The sequence below is a fragment of the Pleurodeles waltl genome, chromosome 11 (assembly GCF_031143425.1).
Source record: "Pleurodeles waltl isolate 20211129_DDA chromosome 11, aPleWal1.hap1.20221129, whole genome shotgun sequence".
NCBI classification, from domain to species: Eukaryota; Metazoa; Chordata; class Amphibia; order Caudata; family Salamandridae; genus Pleurodeles; species Pleurodeles waltl.
The window spans coordinates 212,449,050-212,471,803 of NC_090450.1; the positions used below are offsets into that span (position 1 = coordinate 212,449,050).

General features: G+C 40.8%; 1 protein-coding gene across 1 annotated transcript in view; it reads left to right on the forward strand.

The window, feature by feature from the left end:
- The window catches only part of LOC138266596 (neuropeptide FF receptor 1-like), a 590,764-nt gene extending 572,798 nt beyond the window's left edge, over window positions 1-17,966 (forward strand). Inside the window, exon 4 of the mRNA XM_069215432.1 lies at window positions 14,533-17,966. Coding sequence (XP_069071533.1) covers window positions 14,533-15,412 — 880 coding nt within the window. The 3' untranslated portion in view covers window positions 15,413-17,966. The remainder of the gene's footprint in view (window positions 1-14,532) is intronic.
- Window positions 17,967-22,754: the final 4,788 nt, after the last annotated feature.

Sequence of the window (22,754 nt, forward strand, 5' to 3'; positions counted from 1 at the left end):
CATTGGATAAAGACCATCAGATTCTACTGGATTGCTAATAAAATGCTAGCTGCAATACGGGTAAACATCTTCATAGCAGAAAATGGGCAAAGTAGACATTTCTTCAAGCTGCTCATGCATAATTTGGAAATTTTTTGAGCTGTGCATACTGTTACGTAGTTTGTGACTGGAAATGGTATTACTATTAAAAACCCAACCTTCTTCATTGGGACGGTATTCAGGGAGATCAGAACATGAGTACCAGCTCACGAAGCAACCAGAGTTTCTTCATCCTTCAGTCTGCACCGAATAAGCGATAGGATAAATTGAGTTAAATCAGCTTTGCAAGCCGCAGCATCAGGTAGGAGAAGATCCATGTCTTCAGCTACTTTGAAATTTTGATAATGTGGAAGTGATAGATCCTTTGTCTGACGGCAGAGTACTGCCACTTCAATTGCAAGTGGGGCTGTGCCCAGCTCCACCTACACCCCCATCATGCCAGCAGATGGTCCAATCAGGCACACCTAATCCCTCTATTGGGTAACTATCTGGGAGACATTCACAAAGTCAACTGTCAGTTACACCCAGCCAGGGGACCCATGACAGACTGCAGAAACAAAAGGGCTGAGGGCAGCAAACGACAAACTTTCTAAAAGGGGCATTTTCAAAATTGTAATTAAGAATCTGACTTTACCATTAAAGATGAATTTTCATTACAATTTAGTAGTCACCAAAAATTATATAACCACCTACTCCCAGTTGGAAACAGCTTAATAAATGTAAAAAGGAATCCCCAATGTTATCCTATGGAAGAGATAGGCCTCACAGTAGTGAAAAATAAATGTAGGAGTTTTTCACTAGCAGGAAATGTAAAACTTAAAAGCACATGCACAACCTTTTATTTATACAACATCCTGCCCTATGGGCTACTTTGAGCATACCTAAGGGGTGACTTACATATAAAAAGGGGACCCCAAGGGTTAGAAAGAAATAATTATTTCCCAGTCGACATGGCAGTTTAAAACTGCATTCAGGGTGCAGTGGCAGGCCTGGGGCATATTTTAAGGTGCTACTTACTTGGGTGGCACAATAAGTGTTGCAGGTCCACTAATAGCAGTTAATTTACAGGCCCTCGGTATATGAAAGACCACTCTACAAGGTACTTAGAAGTAAATTAACTATGTCAGTGTGTTATAAGACAAGTTAACAATATTTAGGTGCATGAGAACAAACACTTTAGCACTGGTTAGCAGTGTTTAAGTGCACAGAGTCCTAAGGCCAAACAAAAAGGAGTCCAGTAAAAGTGTAGGTAGAGAGGCAAAATGTTTGGGGGAAGGTCACCGTCATGCTGACAGCCCTAACAGTGGGTGATGTGAGGAACTTCCAAAAAAGAATCAGAAATTAGGGTATGCGCAAAATAAAAAAGACGGAATTAGGGAAAGCACAGAAACAGACATAGGGCCAGATTCATCAATATTTGATGCAGTTTATTGCAGCAAAACAACTTGCTGAGCTGCATTGCTTCAAATGGAGAGGGCAGGAGGAATGTGCCATATTAGCTAATGCTATCTCACTGTGTTGCATGCTATGTGCTGTCTAGCGCCAATGCAGGTACCCTTGTGCCATGGTAGAAGGGTGCCTACATTGCAGGCAGGTTTGTTTGTGTACAGGACGTTACACCTTCATTCACAGAAACAATCCTTAGAGCCTTTTTCCTCTTTCTAAGTGTGATGCAGAATGCAGCAAAATAAAAATATTTATCCCTGTTGTGCCTCTATTGGGAAGGTGTACCATTTTGACGCATCCCCAAGTGTACAAGTCTTGCAAAATCTGGAAAGGCACCAAAAGCAGGGGTGGATGTGTGGGAACACCCTCTTTCCTCCCCAGTAAAGGCTTCTGGCACAGAGTAACCAAGGCAGGCACTTGTGCCACTTTGCGTTATTCCAGATTTGCCTAGCCACACAGGGCCATGCAAGGTGGTTTTGTGTGGCTTGGCAACTCTGACTTAAGGATTGTGTTGCTCTTGAATCACCTTGCATGATGCAAGGACAATGCAATTCTTTGATAAATCTAGGCTATAGTCACTGAGTCAAGCTAAAATTTCGAGATCAAATACTGGAGTTATGCACCAACTCAATGAGGAACAGGGAGGTCACAATAAAGCAGAGTACTCATGTTATCTGAAGTTTAGATGTGTGTCCACTGTGGAGCATACATGAAAAACATGGCATGAAGAGTCAAATTTAATAACATTTACATTTGAACTGAGCTCCTTTTAGCAGGACTTCATCACCAGAGTCTCTACCCAAACATAAGCATAGCTATGTACAATTTTCTATCCAATCCAACACAAAGTTTTTAAAGGAGCAATAATTCTGCTTCCTGTGGCGAGTGAAAATATACTGATGAGACATAATCAAGAGACCCTGAACATCATTGTTTCTCTAAGCAATGAATGCTAAGTGTGCAATGATAGTTATTACAAAGACATCATATTTCTGCTGGAAAACCAAGATGGCACGATCTGTGCTAATTTTATTTCCATGGTTTATTGCTCGGTTATTTGTAGGAAATCATCATTTTTTGCATGGTCACCCATAATGTTTCACATTCTGTTGGATCCTATTTTATTGCTCTGCACACTGGGGCACTGCTGCCCAGTTCATGGGCTCTGACACCTAAAACATGGAGAAATTTGCTAATACTGGATTGGCATATTAAACGTTTCATAATGCCATAGTACATAGTGCGGACATTCATCCATGGCAAGGAAAGTTAACTGTCGCCTGCGGAGTGCAGCACATTTTGGGCTATTAGCTAGTGTGACGAAAGCTAACAGCTACAGCCCCATCATTTCAGCTTGACTTCTACAGTGCATAACCTGCAATGTGATCTGTTCAAATAACCCTTTTTTGGAGGTAACCCCCCAACATATATTAGTGAGTCTCCCTTGTAGGATCTATAGCCCACAAGGCAGGGGGTATGGTATTTAAAAGACAGAAATTAAGAACATTTAATATTATCACCATGTCCCTACAGTGACAAAGCCCAATAAGTTTTTTTCACTGTGACTATCCTAGCTGTCCTATGTAAAAAAAATAAAGTGCAGATTAAAATACTAATACTACTAACGTGGGAAAGGAACCAGTTAGAAAAAAAATGTAACCACTAATTTTAATAGTTAATACAAATCCAATTCAGTGCTGAAGTCATATTTTAATACCTAATTAGGAAAAGTAACTTTTAGAAAGTTACCTTTTCCTGCCTGAAGTTCCTGAAGATTTATTTGCACTAACTGCCTGTATTTATCCCTGGAATAGATGTGGAAGGAGTTTGAAATGCTTTCCCAGAGCAACCCATAGGCTGACCTGACAGGGCATAGGTTACTCCTCTGAACTCAACAGAATATTCAGAATGAGGGGTGTGGACATCCCCAGCACTTAGCACCCAAGTTTAGTGTGGCTGAGCTATTTCACTTTCTTGAAAATGCCCTGCCACATGGCATTTTGGGCTTGCTTGCAGTAAGGCAAACATGTAAGAATGAGAAGAGTGGGTAGATTGGTCCCCAGGAACTTTTACTCCTTTGTTTATGGAGTGCCCAGGAGTGAACCCCACCCTCTAAGAGGTGCCAGGCAAAAATATGGCACACCAGAGCATCTGGACAGAACACTTTCTGTACCTAGGGGAGATCAGAAGGGGAGTGGACCGCCTCTCTATTACCAGAGAAAAGCCCTGAAGCACAGGACCTGCTGCTTCTTGTACTAATGACAATGATATTGACTCCAAGGAGCAGTTAGCTGATCATCTGTGTGGCTACAGAGAGACAACATTCTGCAGGAGGCCTTTTCCTGGAAATACCAGGCTGATCAGTAGCAACTGGAACTTGGCGAAACCATGCTGTAAGTCTCTAAGTGCCTCCCCTGAGATCCTAGGGGACATTAGAAGTGTACTCCTGTGGTTGTGTGGGCACCAGAAGAAAGTATGAACACTTAAAAAAAAAAAATCCTTCATACCTGAAGGACTTAGATACTCTTTCGGTCTTTCTGAGTTCCAGAAATCCACTTGGTTGACCTAAAATTGCATCTTAGTGCCAGTCTACTATGACCATTGACTTTCATTGTCCCTTTGCTTTTTCATGGTGCTATTTCTACTCAAAACTTTACAAAATTTACACAAATGTTCATTTAATCAATTTAGGCTTCCGAGCCTTCTGGAACTAGCACCTTTGTTTTTTTCCATAGTAGGTATACACCTAAAAGGACTTTTGAAAGAGATGACATGGCATTACATGGTGATATTTGGTATCCCATCTTCACCCCTCTCTTCTCTCTTCCATTCACCCTTCTTCACTGAAGAGATGGCCGTATCCAATATGCCACACCCTTCATACCTCTGTTTAGTTATAAAATTAGGCACAATCAGTAAAATAATGAATCTCATTTCAATTGCACATAGTTGCCAACCAGCCCTGTGCCATAATGGACATTTTCTGCCAGTCTTTTCATTTAATTGAACAGCACTTTGAATTGTCCATCTTGCAATTTTACCTTCTCTGTTATTTAAGCATGACTAACCCCCCATACAGATGGCTAATAAACCATGATGACTCAAGTTGACCTTTATGAGAAGAAATTAGTTTGCAGCTGTAGGGCCAGGCCTTAACCTCAGATATCTATTTTAGATCAGCCATTTCATAAGTGAGACATCTAAACATATATTTGAGAGCGTTGTCACTTCCTGTCTTCTTTTTACCGTGCTCTGGTTTCATTTATCTGCTAATCTGTTCTCATCAGGTTTCCAGGCAAGTGTCTATTTATAGATAGAATCTGATGATTTTAGGAGGTGTTCTACATACACCATTAACTGGTGCCCGATTGCTTATCCAGATGTTTTGGACACAGAGAACAACACAGATCCACCCATGCACACAGAAAACCACACAGGGTAACACACATCTCCACTGACACCACTTTCATCAGCAGGTGTCAGGGACAACTCAAAAATGATCTAACTAGAATCTAGATATTTCAGTATCTGGCCCAATACACACCTGTATCAACTGCACCTTAATCCTAATTGCAAATCCAGTATTAGAACACACACACACAATGTGGCCTATTTCCAAGGTACCCGAGACTAAATAAAGTAAAACTCTTGTATCATATCTGGCATGTTAAGGCTGATTCACAACAGCATGTCAGAGTTCATGAAAGAGTATACCTGTAGTACTACTTCTCATAGTTGGCACCAATGTTGTCAATGCACCTCAATCCAAGTTAGCTACAGCCCTTGCAAACCTACTACTGGGGTCACACCGCTCTTACAAAGTAACTTAAATGCTCATCTCTAGGACATCCAGGTTATTTCAATACTGAAACCCATATGATATTCCATCAATGTGCCTCAAAGTTGCACTGCAGCACTCCAATATGTCACAACTGAGACATACTGCTGTAAAAAAAGGCCCTTTTAATCTGATGTGAGCCACCATTCCTTATTCCACTACTGAGATTCCTGCATCAGTCTGCCAGTGTTTTTATATTTTTATAATTGTACTTGAAAACTCACCTGCACCATTTGTGCTGTTATATTGGTGGAACCTTTATACAACCTTTCCAATGCACCAATGTTCTAACCAGTTGCAACACCCTTGATTCATGTAACAATGCAAAATACAATTGCTAAACCAATACACACCAATCCTGCTGTCCCACAACCTCTAGTTTTCCATTTGTACCTTCTGCCATCCCAGCTTTTTGGACCCACTTAGAGTTATTCCAATATACCTCAATTGTGACCCTCACTCTATCTGGTAGACATATGCATATTTGGATATGCCCCTCCCAGCACAGCTTCTAGAAATTACGATTTTCAGTTGCCAAAAGTCTTTGAAAGTAAATGTATGTCAAATAAATTCATTTTTCTTCTACTGTAATCAAATTAATCCATTTGAATGCCTCAGTGAGATGAGTCTGTATAATTTATTCACTTCATATTCAAGAATATTCCAAACATTTTTCAAAATTCCTCTGCACAAAACATAGATTGTCGTTTGTATCCTTAATGCATTTCATGCTACTTGAAACACTACTGCAGAAGGCCTAGGGATAGCCTAGCCAACCAGAAACATAAATCTCTTTGCCCAGGTTGCCTCTGAAGTATCACTTCATCTCAATCTAGCAAGCAAATGCTCACTGATAGCAACAATAACGCCCTCCTAAAAGGTAAGTCTGCAGTTTCTAACACCACCTCTGTGCCTGCTTTCATCTTGGACTATGACGTTGATGCTCTAGCTTTAATGAAAACCTTGGTTTATCCCATTCTTCCACAACATTCCATTATTTGATATCGTAATACCCCAAGGCCATAACATCTTCTGCCTTGATTGGAACTGAGAAATCAGAAAGGAGCAGTGTTCAAACAACAAATGCGTAAAACTGTTCACTCTTTCAGGCACTCACTGTTGAGATCACGAACAGAGCACCCAATTCTTTTACACTAAGCTTACACAGTCCAGTTTGGAATGAGAAAAACACCTGAAGGACCTTCTTCAATTCCCATAGATCTGATCATCTCCCCATAAGATCAGATTTTTCTGGGAGGCTTCAAAATCCACTGGGAAAAGAGCTGATGACAATCACTCATCTATGTGTAAAACCTTGTCCTTTGATAATAATATCTCCCAACACTGCATCTCCCTTACTAACAAAAAAGTCTTCAAGTAGAATGTTCAGATCACCTCATCATCCCCATCAACACCTTTCCTTCAATGCTCCCTCTACATGTCCATCAAGAAAAACAACTCTAATATAATGCACAAATTAGCTCCTGCGACCACAAAATTCACAGTGTCCTAGCTAAACTCAACCTAGTATAATGAGGATGAGAACAAGAATGAGACCTCAAAGCACACAAAACAAGATGGAGAAAACCTTCTAGTCATTTATAGCCAAACACCCACCATCATCTGACAAAGAAAAACATGTTTACCAAGAATACACACATAGCACATGAAGCTCCTCCACTTTAATAATCCTCATATGCTGAACATTGCCATCACAAATATGAAAGCATTAACATTCAAATCAGTTTTCAACCCAGGTCCTCCAGCCACAGATTACTCCAATGTCCTCTCCCGTCTGTTGCTACCAATGATCAACCCTAGCTGGACTGCGACTCATGAAATGGCTTGTGCATCTCCTGTTTAAGACTTTCAAAACAAACTCACATGTGCTATTCAGCCACAGGCCCATGTCAAGCCTTCAGTTCTTTAAAAAACAGGAATGATATGTTAGCAGCTACTCAGAGCACTAGACTTGTAATACGAATCTCCTAAGCAAATTCCAATCTGTTTTTCATTTTGGTTACGGTAATTAACCTATCTTTATGCTCAGAATGTTGGGTGGTGTTCTGCATCTTTTTTAACATTGGAGTTCTTGCTTCCTGATTATAGTACGTTTTGTCAGCCCTTGGTGCCATAGATCACAATATCCTCCTCAATTCCTAAGAAACAGAACTGGTGCTGAAGGAACAGTGCTTGAATGGTGTATATCCTGTCTTTCTGATAGAACTTAATTCATCAAAATAGGAAATTCATATTGTATTCCTGCCAAAGTACCATGCTGAATACTTCAGGCTCCATATTTCCTCCTGTTTTTCAATGTCTGCATGGAAGCACAAAGTCAAGTTCTAACAAAGCGTGTTACTTCTTTTCTACAACATATGGCTGATACTTAGTTACACATTAAAATGGAATGCTCCAACAGCTTGATGCGCATTCCATCTTTCTTAAGGCAAATTCAGAACTGGATGACAAATATGAAATTAAAACTGAACACTGAGAAGACTTTCGTTTTCCTACTCTCCCCAAAAAAAGGATTAGAACTTCCAGTCAAACAGTCAAATCACCTAAAGGGAATGGATCTCACACTTAAAGTGATCAACTCAGCAAAATACCTTGGCTTCATACTTGGTAAGCTACTTTACCCTGATCTCTATACACATCAACAATATCAGATTCTATCTATGAGCTTTTCCTCATGAAATAACGTTCTTAACTACCCTTCCAAATTCCAGTCATTATACACGTAGGGGTATTGCATGCATTGTACCATTTTGTAACCCCTGGTGCCACATTATGCAGCGCCAGACATAATGTATGCAAGGGATGCATTCCTCCATCAGGGGGCCACAAAAATGGTGCAAGGAAATCTAAGAGATTTCTTTACATCACTTTTTTCGCCACTTTTAATGCCTGCCCAGAGCAGGCGTTAAATGAGGCACACCATTGTTTACAACGGGCCTCAATGGGCTTTGCAGGATTAACTTCAAATATTTGCTGCAAATCCTGCAAAGATCCGAACAAGGGTAAACAATGTTAACGCTAGTTCCCTAACTACTGCCATGGAGCTCTGTATCTTAGATAAGGTGCACACATGGTGGCATTAGGGGGGCGCTAAGGGGCGCAAGAATAGTGGTGTTGCACTGGGTGCATCACCACTTTTCTTAATTCTGGCCTGTAGTCTTTTTAAATCTGCTATTGACAGGTCTACCCATATCTCACCAGGCTCCTCTCAAAGAGCACCTCCCATCGGCAGCAGGTCTGCTCTCTACTGCAAATAACTTTCAGTACATCACACCAGCCCTTACATCACTAGGTTAGCTTCCCGCTGTACAACCTCTCTGTGTAAGATTGAAGGTATTAACTACCAGGCAATTCACATCAAAAACCAGAATATCTATAACATAAACATTGGGTTTCTAGCAGAAACTGAACATAAAGAAGCCAAGCTCATCTCAAACTAGACTTCCCCAAAATTCTGAAAATACACTACTCTGAGTCATAATCTGACAATGCAGCAAGGGTTTCGAATACTCTTGCAGCACACATCAAACATGCCACAGCAATCTCTTCCTAAAAGTATTCATGTAATCTACATCCACCTATTACATTTGGCCTCTTCGACCTGTAATACACAGATGTAACTATGCCCAAGAGGATCTCAATTCATGCTTTTAGGGCTTTGCTAGCTTCTTGGTTGGTAGTCTAGGCTATTCTGTAAAGCGTTTTCCCTTTTATGTCTGGATCTAGATGTACTATATAAATAAATTACTATGTCAATAAAGAATAATTATTCATCTGATCAACTGATTATAGAGTAATCCGCATTCTGATGAAACAGGAAGAGTTATAGTCACTTTGGAGAGTTTATACTTGTGCTTAATACAACTTATAATATAACTGGCTTTTGGATTGCATGAGCTATGTAATGAAAATGCATTCCTTTAGTCATGCATTGGGTGACTGAGGGCACGGTGGCTGTAGGAGCCGAATAGAGTCCGGACTGGGAACCCAAAGCAGCCTGGACAATTTTGTCAGACCAGACGCCCGACCCCCCGCCCCCAAGGAGTATGGCAGGGAGACTGGGTGTATGCTTTTGTTACTGGGTGCAGATATTGTAGCACCTTTGCAAAGCCCCCACCACCACCTCGCCAGCCTCTTGGGAAACGCCCTCTGCCCTCCACGGCCAGTCCGGCCTTCCTAACACTCGGGTGCTTCAGTGCCCTGTTTCAGGCACATGAGTCAGATGAGTTATGCAACCATGTGGTGCAGCCAAAGGAATATTTAAAGCAGAATCAGGTCCTTCAGTATGAAGTCAAAAGATAGTATTCTACCTGTTTGCGAGTAATTGGTTCAGTAAGTTTTCCTGTCTGCACTGGTAACTACCAGCATCCTACTGGTGGATTGAATTTAGTATCTTCAGTAAAGAACATTCACCTTCTTAGTGTGCAGATGAACCTCAGAAATCCCGTATTAGAAAAGCTACTTAGGAGACGCACTGACTGGTCTAGTAATCAATCTTTTATATTCCTTTGCATGAATAAAAAAAAAAAAACATGCCATAAACCAACAGCGCAAAGGAAGCCTACCACTGGAATTTGTTAGATTCTTTTCTAGGTTTGATTGCCACCACAGCATCTTTCAAAAATCTTTGAAAACATTCGTTGTCAAAGAGCAGTTTGAAAAATGATGAGCCGTAATTGGGGCCATCTCCTTTTTTACTTGAAGAAAACAAGCACCCATAAAATATTAAAGTTGTCTTTCGGTATGTTTCGTCCAACAATTTGCATGAAAACGTCTTCATGCCTTTGTTGCTGAACAATTAGTGAGTATTCTACTAACTTTGTACTGTGTCTTGGCAGCATTTTAGCACACTACACATCAACTAAATAAATAGATAAATGTCTAACTGTAACATACAGTTTTCTGATTGCTGTAAGTTCACCTAAATGCAGCTTTGACAAAATACTTGTGAGATCTTTGCTGAAATTCACACTTAGGAAGGTGGTCATCTAGAGATGTGTCGCTAAACTACATCTCATCGTCTCCAGCATAGGAGTGCTTGTTGTTTTGTGTAATTGAGAAGAGTGGACCGTTTGAATTACTACTAAAACGTCACTTTTTTGAGGTAGGCCATCATTAGTGGGTGTTGGTGAAATTGCCGTTTTATTGCTGTGAAATGTATTTTGGTGTTGCACATTCTTGGATGTCATTTTAGTGTCTGGACATGAGAACTGTATGTGCACCCTTCAGGTGGTTGTGGGATAACCTTTTGTCTAAGGGCGCGATGATTTTATGGTGGTTATTTGGCGGCCATTGAAAATCTGTATGTGCTTGTCCATGGGATTTGTATACAACATGTATAGGTTATTCTTGACATCTGTTTGGGGACATCCTTTTACCAGGTCGTAAAGGATAAATAAAGTTTGTTATAATGCATGTTTGTAGTAAATGTGTGTTCCCGAACATTGTGTTGTGTCAGTTTAAAGGTCAGAGCAAATGTCACTGCCCTTCAGTTGGCCATGTCATTTGGCTACTCCTTCCACTTCCTCCCAACGTTTAGAAACATGAGGATCTCTGAATCTGACATAAACTGTGGCTTATAAATCAACACAGAGGTCAAGGGAACACATTTCCAACTCTGACTCCTTAACAGAATCTTCCTGTTCCTCCAATATGATTTCAAAATAGATTTTACAAGTGATATTTGTCATGGGTTGTTTTGACCACTGTAACATGGTCTGTTCTGGTATCCCTTTAAAGGATATGAAATCAGGCATTGAGACTACACCTCCATCTATTGTAATTTGACCATACCAATACAGCCTAGCACGTTTTATCAGTACTTCCTGATGAATCAATGTTTAAGCTTGAAACACTAAGGGGCATATTTAAGAATTTGTAACACAATGCAATGGATCATGTCACTTTGCTGCACTGCGTTACAGGGAAAGGGCAGGGATGTGCCATATTTGTTGCAATATGGTGCATTCCTCTCCTTTCCCCAGCGCTGGTACACAATGGGCTGCCTAGTGCCAAAGCAGGCACCCTTGGCCCTGGTGTGTTGCATGCAGGATTGTTTTTGTCCAGGTAGGGATACCTTCCTGCACAAAAACAATCCTGCAAGGCATATTCCTCTTTCTATGCGTGGCAGTGCAGTGATTTGCACTGTGTTACTTTACCCTGGATTTATGGAGCCACTCAGGGCCATGCAAAGTGGCCTTGCATGGGTTCATAAATCTCTATTTTAAGTTTTGTCACGCTTGCACCACTTTGTGTGGTGCAAGCTCGATGCAACAGGGTTCATAAATATGCCCCTAAGGGCCTAATTAGGAGGTTGGCTGATGGGATACTCTCTCAAAATAATACGTATTTTGAAATTCATAATGTCTTTTTTTAATTCAGTTCAACCCTCTCAAGAGGCACAGGCGACATTTAGTGCTAAGGAAATCTCCCATATAAATACATAATGAAATTTATATGTATGCCATAGGATCCTAGTTTGTTGTGGATAAGCTATGTTGTTTTGTTGTCCATGTTTAAGGAATGTTTTGTTTCTGGGCACAGAACGTGTGTTTGTCAGATTAAATTTAGCACTGATTAGGAATATGTGATGGAACAACGAATCCTGGAACCACGCATGCCTGAACAACGCGGTTGGAACAACGGCCATGTTGTTACCACGAATGCCTTTCTCACGCGTGCCTTAACAACAATTTTTCATTGTAAAGGCATGTGTGGGACGGCATGTGTGGTTCCAGCATGCGACCCCCCCACCTGCCCTAACACCACCCCTGGCACTAAAACTACACTGATCCCCCACGCCGCCCCTAATATTAAAACTACTCGACCCCGCATCTAATACCAAAAATACCCCAACCCCCACCCTGCCCCTAAAACTAAAACTACCCCGATGCCCCACCCCACCCCTAAAAATTAAAACAACCCCGACCCTCACCCCAATACTAAAACAACCCGACCCCCACCCCTAAAAACAAAACTACCCTGACCCCATCCCTGCCCCTAAAAACAAAACTACCCCAATCCCCAACCCCTGCCCCTAATACCAAAACTACCCCAACCCCCTCCAAGCCCCTAAAACTAAAACTATCCGAACCCCTCACCCCACAGCTAAAACTAAAACTACCCTGACCCTGCCCGCCCTAATACTAAAACAACACCAACCCCCACTCCTAAAAACAAAACTACCCCCACCGCCTCTAAAAACTAAATTACCCCAAACTCTGCCCCTAAAAACAAAACTACCCCGACTCCGCACCCCTCCCCAATACTAAAACTACCATGCTCCCACTTCCACCCCAAAAAAATAAAACTACCAAACCCCCCACCCCTGCCCCTAAAACGCAAACTCCTTGGACCACCCCACCCCACCCCTAAAAGCTAAAACTACCCAGACCCCCAACCGCCCCTAAAAACTAAAACAACCCGGCCCCCCATCCCTAAAAACAAAACTACCCGACCCCCAACCCCATCCATAAAACTAAAACTACTCCGACCCCCCACCCCTAAAAACGAAAACTACCTAACCCCTTCCCCTAAAAACTAAAACAATCCAACCCACTACCTCCCCTAATAGTAAAACAACCCTCAGCCCAGCCCTAAAAACAAAACTACCCCGACCCCCTACCCCCAAATACTAAAATTACCCCAACCCCCACCCGCCCCTAAAACTAAAATTGCCCTGACCCCCACCTCTAAAAACAAACCTATCCTATCCCCACCTGACCCCTAAAAACCAGAACTACTCCATTTCCCCACCCAACCCTTAAAAACAAGAACTACCACCAACCCTCAACTGCCCCTAAAATCAAACTACCCCACCCCTAAAAACTACCACCAACCCTGCCCCAGCCCCACGTACCTGACTGAGTCCTCCCCGGATGCTGACTCCCTTTTTCTCTGCCTTAACCACGCATGTGCATTGTTCAGCACATGCGTGGTTAAGCCACAGAAAAACAGAAAAACAAAGTCGTTGTTCAGGCGTGGTTTGCTTGCCTTGTTCACAATTTCGATGTTCCGGAGTCGTGGTTCCGGATGTTTCCCCCATTAGTGGGTGATCACAGTTCTTTGATTTGGTGCAAGTTTGGTATGCGTGTTTTGTATTTGGATGTGGTTGTAGTTGGAAGCAAATTCAGTTTAGGTTATCCCTTATTGTTAGTGGAAAGGGTTTTAGAGTGGTACATGCTTGGAGAAGGATTTTGTGCTTGGACATTGCTGCTTGCTGCACAAGGTGTGGTTGAGGTTAGCCTTACTGATGAGTTGTGCGGATCCATATTTGGGTTGGTCCCTATGTCTGGTGGTGAGCGGTTAGCCTGAAGGTGTCAAGTTGTATTGAAAGATGGGTTTAAAGAACCATTTACTGGGTTAAAGGTAGTGCTACCCTAAGCCAATGTGGTGGCATTGTGGCATTTGGGTGGAATCTTCAAACCCGTGACGGTTTGGATACATTTTGAGAGTGTGTGAGTTGGGACCCGTGGTTGGAAGAGCTTAGCTTATATGAGGATGAAGATAAGGACTTGTAAAAAGCACATGGGTGAGATATATTTTGTTGGTTGTCTGGTGACCAGTGGTGTGACCCTTGTGTGTCATTGCCTATTAAGGCCTCTGCCATTTTGTTATTTTTTACACATTTGCATCATTAATATGTATTAAGGAGGGATGCTATAAGGGGTGAGAGTGCTGAGAGGCCCTATGCTGCAATTAGGGGGAAATGTGAAACGGTGAAGTTAATACTAAATTGACTGGCAAAACATGAGGCCTTTGTAAAGTAACTAATTGACAGTGTTGCTACATGCTTTACGTGCTCTGGGCCTTTTCTGTACAACAGTACTGTTGTGGGTCCTGTAATGTCATCTATATTTAAGGGTGAATATTTACTTTACCTACTCCTTAGTTTTCAGTTTGCTCCACCATTATCTCTAGACATTTCTGAAGTTGACCCTATTATAGTAATCCTAAACATAACTAAAACACCTAAAGTATAATCAAATTTTACATTTACTTTAGTTACTGATCTCTAGCACCATGTCAAATGTTTTCCATTTTCTCCATGTAAATAGCCCTTTAATAACTTTTGTGCAGGGTTAGAAGGGAAAGGCTCAATCTGTACTGGTGCAGCACATAATAGAAAAGCAAAACATTAGTGTATATTCTTGTTTGTGTTAAACTCATATCCTTTCTCACATCCACAGGTTCCGCTGCATTGTGTATCCATTCAAACCGAAGTTGACGCTGTTGAAAGCAATCAACACAATCGTCATCATATGGGTTCTCGCATTTGCAATCATGTGCCCATCTGCCGTCATGCTTACAGTGGGCCGGGTGGAAGGCCACTACATGGTAGCCAGTGCTGATGATAACCAGACATATCCCCTCTATTCCTGCTATGAAGCATGGCCTGACATTGAGATGAGGAAAGTCTACACCACAGTACTCTTTGCACACATCTATGTGGCTCCCCTAACACTGATTATTGTCATGTATGGAAGAATTGGACTTAAACTCTGCAAGTCATCAGGCCCGTTGAGGGAACAAATGGGAGATAGCCAAGAAAGATGCAATGCTGTCTCTAAGAAGAAGATCAAGGTCATCAAGATGTTGATAATTGTGGCTCTTCTTTTCATGCTCTCCTGGTTGCCCCTATGGACTTTGATGCTGCTCACTGACTATGCCAATCTAGGTGATGAAGAGATCAACCTATTAACTGGGTACATATTCCCATTTGCCCACTGGTTGGCATTCTCCAACAGCAGTGTCAACCCCATCATATATGGATACTTCAATGAAAACTTCAAACGTGGCTTCCAGGCTGCTTTCAATTTACAGCTGTGCTCAGATGAGATGAGCCACCACAAGACATACTCTGAGAGGACACCTGGGAATGTCAGCTTTGGTACTCGCAACAAGGTCTTCACTGATGGGGAGTCGTCGGACTCCGTGTGCATGAAAAACCTGCCTAAGACCATTCAAAAGCCATTACAAAATGGACAAGCCCTAAAGCAAGGACTCCACCTTGAGGATATTGAAAAAATAACCCCTCTTAATGGTGTATGCAAAGCATGGGATGCATGAAAACAGTACTGAGAAGAATTAACATTGCACTTTAATTTCTAAGGAATACCATATGTCATCCTGGCAAGAGGTGTGTGGGCTTTTGTGGGTATTGACCACTGCTTACATTGACAGACAACCCTAGACATCGTGGTATGCAGGGTTCACTTTTGAGCCAATCTATTACTGCGTCTCTTGTTAACATTTAAGGTTTCCTCCTAGAACTCAAACAAGGGCTGAAAATCCAGATGGAGAATTTGTGTACAAGACTGACAATCTGGGAGGGTTGTGTTAACTAGCATACATACACTCCTTTCATACTGAATGTGTAGAGAGCTGTACAGTTTCAAAGTCAGTTTTGGTGATGAAGATGGCTGTTGTTTCAAAATACTTGCATACATAGGATGCACATAAAACCTGATGCATTATGACTGATTCCAATTCATCAGTGTCTCCACTTCATGTTTGTGATTTGTCAAGAAATGAACCATGACGATGCTTATCCAAATGCATCACACAACACAATGCTCTCCTGTGAACCACGTTCCCCAGGAAAATGTACTCCATTCTTATATGGGTAGCCAGCTAGGCAAATAATAATGGTGTTTAAGTGGGAGAATTATGTCCTTTGATATGTGTTATAATTGTGGAGAACAATAGACATCCATTACATAATATTTTGGTTTTGAAGTTTGCATTTTTCCCATGTTTACATTTTGTAATGCAGAACTCTCAAATATTAAAATAAATGCATGCATGATTCCACATAACTCACAATTCATCAATGTTATATTCTTCAGGTTGGGTGTCTGAGCAGATGGGTAAGTAACAATTTGCAAATCAAACTACAACCCCTTTGGAAATCTAATTTAAAAATCTACAGTGGTCCCAGATTTAGCATGTTTTAAAAAAAATTTAGACCGCCATACTACAAAATGTAAATATTCATGAAGGATGGCAACTAGATCTTGGATGCACATAGCACTTCACAGAACATCTCTTATATCTTTTTCACAGCCCCTAAAGATGTGCAGGGGATCCATAACAAAGACAACAAAGACAGATGGAAGAGCTGCAACACTTTGGCAGATGTCTAGGTCTCTCATACATGTGGCTTTAAGTATTTTTGAACTAAAAGTGTCAAATGAAATGTTTCTCAGACTAATTGTCTCAAATTGTTTGCCCAAAAAGGAGTTTAAAAATAGAGCAATGGTGCAAAATATCATACTCAATGTTAGCACACTGGCATGGAAATGAAAACTGGAGGATTAAAAAACCTGTTTATCAAATGAACAGATATGAAGCCACAAGCAAATCCCTAGAAGAGATAGAAGGAGATTTGTGCCAAAACATCTACCAGCCTAACAAACTGTGTATTTCAGACCAGATGTACAGATTAGCAAAGGGCACTTGAATTGGCTTTAATTTTAAAAGATTTAATAAGAACGGAAAAATATGGAAGCTAAATTGATTTATAATGAAGGTTTAGGACAAAATAACAGAATCGGAAGGTACGTAGAAGGGAGTTGACTAGCAACACATTGAAATGAGAAACAAGAAAATAGTCGGGCATAGTCAGTGGAGCAACAAAAGCCCCTGCAGGCCCCGTGGTGCGGGGAAGGTGAAGTGAGTTCCAGGGGGCCCACTCAGCACAAAACCTGGCCTGAGTGAATCCAGAGGGAGCTTCCCTCCATGTAATATATGGGGAGCCCCCTAAGGTTTCGTTTCGCCATTGGGCGCAGTTATACAGTTTCAGCAGAGAATGGTAAGAGGCTGCATGCAAAAACAGAAACACTTTTCAAAGAACTACTCCTGGGTCACATGGTCTTTGAGATGAGCCTACACCACCCAAAGGGAGCCGAGCAAGGTCCACAAATGAGGCTGAACAGCAGCAGGTAGAAAGAAGAGGATCAATTATCCAGGGAAGAGAGATGGAAGGCAGATATCAGACAAAATCCAAAAGGTCTCGGCAGGAGAAGGTAAAAGGCATGATTTAAAACAGAACTCAGGTAAAGGTCTTCTTCAAGACCATTTCTGAGCAATGACCCTTCTCCCCTAAATGGGAGTCAGAGATGGCAAGCTTGTTGCCATAGATGGAGAGATCAGTAGTAGGTAGAAGAGAGAATGAAGAGCAACAAGTTTTTGTGTAACCTATCGAAGCGTTACCTTTTACTCCAGTGGTGGGTTTGATTTTACATGAGGTGCCACAGAAGACCCAAAGAACAATTAGAAACTGAAATTAAAGATCTGAGATCTGAGTTGCAGTTTACCAAGGAAAGATATCCACCAAACATTTACATTGACGGCATTAGTGAATCAGTACGAAATATTGCCTCAAAACATCAATGGTTGTGTGTATTTTCTTGTTTCGTTACCCAAAGTCTCTATTAGGCTCTATTTATGTAATGTGCAGAGGATTTTAGCTATTCAGAATGCTTGTTTTCCTGTTTCAACTATTAATGGTGCATGCGCTAAGAAGATCACCAAGAACATTCCCGTGCTGAATAAGGGAGATAAATGACATACAGTGTTTGCATTTTATATCAATAATTGTAATTTTAATATAAAAATGTTGAAAAAGATATGCGTCATATTTTGGAATCTATGTACTGATCATTTACTCCAGTTCTTTAAAATTCTGAACATCCTTGTTCAAAGTCATGTTGTCGCAAGTTCTAGATCCTTTGTGCACAAATTTCAGCTGAATATTTACAAACTACCAAACTACAAGTCAGTTGTGGCACAGTGTGTTCCTAAATCTTCACTGGAGTTTGAATTTATAACTGGGCGGCTGCAGCATTGTTTGGCGTAAGCCGGAGACCTGTTTTAGTGATTTGTAGACATACAAAATCTTCAAAAAATTATTCGACATAAGAATAGTAAAAAAGAGGCATTCCAACCCAATTACATGATAAATAATAAAAATTAGCTTGTACATTAAGTCTGCCATCAGTGGAAAACTAATGGACATTTGGAGTCAAGTAGAACATTAAGTTGAATATGCTGAAGTGCTGGGGCCCCAGAAAACTCCTACTCTCCAGTTACAGGCTCAACTACCACCAGCACTCAGGGGTGAGACACCATCACAAACCTCACCCTCAGAGGTTGACTAAATCTTTGGACTTTGTTATAAATGTAGCAGTCAGAATCATACAATCCCAAATCATTGACATGAAACCATAAACAATATTAAACACCATGAAAAACTCAACAATAAATAAAAACTGCAAGCTGAATAAAGTTTCAAAGCTCCATTACAATTCCAAAATCAATGTAACTTAAATGGTGCTCAAAACTAAGTTACAAACATACATGAAAACCATAGGTTCACTACAATGTCTGAAATGATTCAACCTACTAAACATTATAACTGTGAAACACTCCAAAAGAATAATATAGATTAGCAACAATACAATATGCACATGTTTATTAATTTTCAGATGATGGGATCATCAGTGAATCATCAAAATACAGTTTTCGCAATTAGTTCCAGAGCTTAGCCATTCCTAACACTAACCAGAATTGGGACTTGCATGTGTGGGAACGGGATGACACAGGTGGGCAAAAGCAAAATTAAAGAAAGACAAAAATAATGTGGATAACTAGAGCAACTAGTTTACAAATATGCTGGTTTAAGTGACTAAGCTATAAAGGAAACAAGAAACCACATAGTTATAACTCCCTCTCCTCATGGGACAGCAGACAGGATGATTCCAAAGGAACGGTCATCTTCTTCCAGTGTCAGCTGATATCAGCATCAAGATGGTGCAGAACACAGGATGCACATAGGACAGATCAGCAGTTCAGAATTAGTTGGCATCAGTAGTACTGACCCACATAAAAGAATGAGGCAGTTACAAATATGATGAGGAAACTCATCAGGATACTCAGAGAAGAGATCTGAGAGCAGACTTAAACAAGAATAGACAAACTCCAAGAGAGTTCTAAACAATACCATGCAGGGGAGAAGACTGACGAAGACTGACCTAAATTCCAAAGTTCTTCACTAATTAAAATAACCAAAATCTATTTGATTGATCCTTCAGGTGGGCACACTCTGGGTGTCAATTTCAGCATTCAGTCATTGTAGATGGCACCATTAATTCCTGATACTTTTAAGAATCTTCTCAGTAAAAATACAGTGTTTCTATTGTGACTATATGCAATTCCACCAAAATATTACATTTTCTAATAATTTGCTACATGCAGTTCCTTTCATACGACCCAGAATAAACTAAACTATTTCATTTCACATGAACACTTGGAATTTCCAGTCTGGTTCAACAGCTTGAACAAATACTGTTACATTAGCTAAACTTGAAACATGTTCTTCTGCTGCAATACAAAATAACATTCAACATTACGGTTAGATGCATAGGAAAAGATTTCAGAAGGAAAAGAATAAACAAGTGATTTCCCATTGCTGCTTTCAAAATGACCCTCCAGGCCTAGTCAAGCTAAGAAACCGAAATACACATCAATAATACAAATACAATTAATACATTAATAATCCTATTTCACACCTTGCTATTCATATATGCAAAGCAAATTATTTTATTGCAAACATTGTTCATGTTATATCAAAGCAATTTTAAACATATATTTATTTTTCTTCACATGTTAATGGGAGTCACTCAAAATAAGTGTGTTTAATTCACATTCATTTAATGCAGTTTATGGATAGTTGATCCTCTTGATTTTACCTAAAAATATTACTTGCATGTTAATATTAATTAATAATTCACACTTTTATGAATGTACAATATTTTCATGTTAAATGTGGTGTAAAAATGCGAATGGTAGGCACAAATGTCCACCACAATTTCAATGTGCCCATTTTAATTTCTACATTATTTTCTCTGTGAGGCCTTTAAAACTGCAGAAATATTAGCTGTCATATGTCACTTCCTTGCCACTAGTTTATTAATAAAACATTCTCTCTCTCAAATGTATGCAAAGATTCTAAACACCAGGAAGAACCATAACATACATAGTGGACTTTACCAAAAATACTACACATCATCCTTTTTACAGAAACAATAAAATATCTACAAAATGAGCTATGGAAATAAATGCAGAGAGCGATGTTGTACTTACAAATACAGGTCAAAGTCCTCAAGCTGTTTTAGGAGTCCTCCTCACTCTTACATGTTTACAAATTCTCTCTACTCAAATTACCTCTCTCTACTCCACACAATTGTCATCTCCTTTTTCCACACTTGTTTTCCTTTACTCCATCTCTTCCTAGCACCACAGACTTAGGGAGTTTCCACATCTTTCAGCAATTCTGACAACTAGAAGCTTTGCTATCACTGGAATAGGTTGACAACATTTACTCGTTACTCGCTTCACTGTTCCAGCCATTTTTACTCATGTATAGTTATCAATAGTTACCACCAAATCTCTGACCAAATTTCTTATGTCACTTTTTCTCCTCACTTTGTCATGCAAACTTAATACTTCCCCTCAACTGCTTGTCATCCAACACTTTGCACAATCCACCTTCCTTGTCTTCCTTCTCCTCTGCATCTCAATGGGAATCAGCTCAGTTGTACCCTATAGAGAAAGTCTATATTCTTATCATCCTTCTTCTAGACATCTTCCCTACTCTCTGAAACCAACCGCTATGCCCACATTTAACACATTGTTCAATATCTCCACTTGTCACCGATTTCTAGGTAGTGGACTAATGGGTACATAAACTGAAATGTATTCACACTCAGAAGCCTCTCTGTCCCACTTGCAATGCATTGCACCCAGTATTTGTTATTCATTTTAAAGAATCCCTGTCTATGTGGAATACTTCTCTCCTTTCAGTAATTTTTAATTATAGTACTGTTGACAGTGCAGCTACTCACCCTATTAATGAAAGGCCTGATAAAGTTCAACTGCTCCTTTTACCCACCTTTTTGGCAGGTGCGAATTCAAGAAGCTCCCCTCAAGGAGAAGAGCTGAAGAGAAGTGCTGCCCCTGCCTGTGATTGTGCTTCAGTGGGCTATCCTGTAGTTGCTGCTTCTGCCTTTGAAAGGGGACACAGACTGGACTTTGTAGCAGATTCCTGCTTGTGAACACTCTCCAAGGGCTTGAACTGAGCTTGCCAGTCTCAGGGCCATCAAAGACTTCCTCTGCCAGCATCTGGACTCTATGCTGAGACTCTTGCCCTGCCAATAGGTGCCCTATCCAGTCCCTGGGCTCTTAAAAGGTGAGGTTGGCAGAACAAGAGCTGAAAATCCACGCACAGAATGCAGTGTGGGGAAATTTTCAATGCACCATCTGAAACATGGCTAATAAACGACGCGCCCCCAGCTTTGCGGCTGAAATCGACTCTCCACCTGCATTGTGGCTTGGAGATCAACACATCACAGCTGGAGAAACAACGGCTGCTAATGACACAAACCCCACGCAGTGTGGTTTTCTAACACCGTGCAACAGGATTTTTCACGCATTGTCCCTGGGCGACAAAGTCATCCCGACTCTGCGCGGATTTGAGCTGCCCGTCCAGAAATTGACTCATCGCTCTCTTGCGAGGGAGAAAAACGGCACATTGCCGACATGACCGGAGAAGAAATGATGCATAGCCTTCCCTGGGAGGGGGAAATCAAAGGATCGCTGCCTTTTCTGTTATATGCTCGCCCGTGCAGCTTTATTTTTGATGCAAACCAGGTACTTTGTGCAAAATCAACTTTTCTATTGTTTTCTATGGAGTAAGACTCTTATTCTTTTGAAACATCATATCTTGACTTGTGTATGTGGGATGTTTGTTGTTTTAGTCTTGTTTAATTTAGATAAATATTACCTATTTTACTAAACTGGTGTGGTGCAGTGTTTCACTGTATTACTGTGTGTGTTGGTACAAATACTTCACACATTGCTTCTTAGTTAAGCCTGCCTGCTCGTGCCAAGCTACCAAGGTGGTGAGTGGGCGTTAACCAAGTGTGTTTCTCCTTTGCCCTGACTAGAGTGAGGGTCCTTCCATGAACACGGGGTAACCTGACTGCCAACCAAAGACCCCATTTCTAACAGTTTGCATCACTTTTGTGACGCAAGGCGCAAAGTGTAACGTTTTGATTTACTATCCAATGTAAGTCCTGATTTGCATTGGACAGTGTCCTACAGCTTTGCAGTATTTTGCTTTAAGTGGGTATTCTACAGGTGGGCATGGATGTTCCCGTGTAACCACCCATGGGTTTTGATAAAAATCCTTATCTAAACACATTTGTAGAGACAAATTTTCCCCAAACTCATATGACATCTTGAGGCAGGCATAACAAGGAGAAATGTTTTCAATCCTCCTTGTTTGTCCTACTTTGCATGTCTGCTGAATTGTAAAGCAAACATACAAAGTGGGAAAAACCATAAAGCA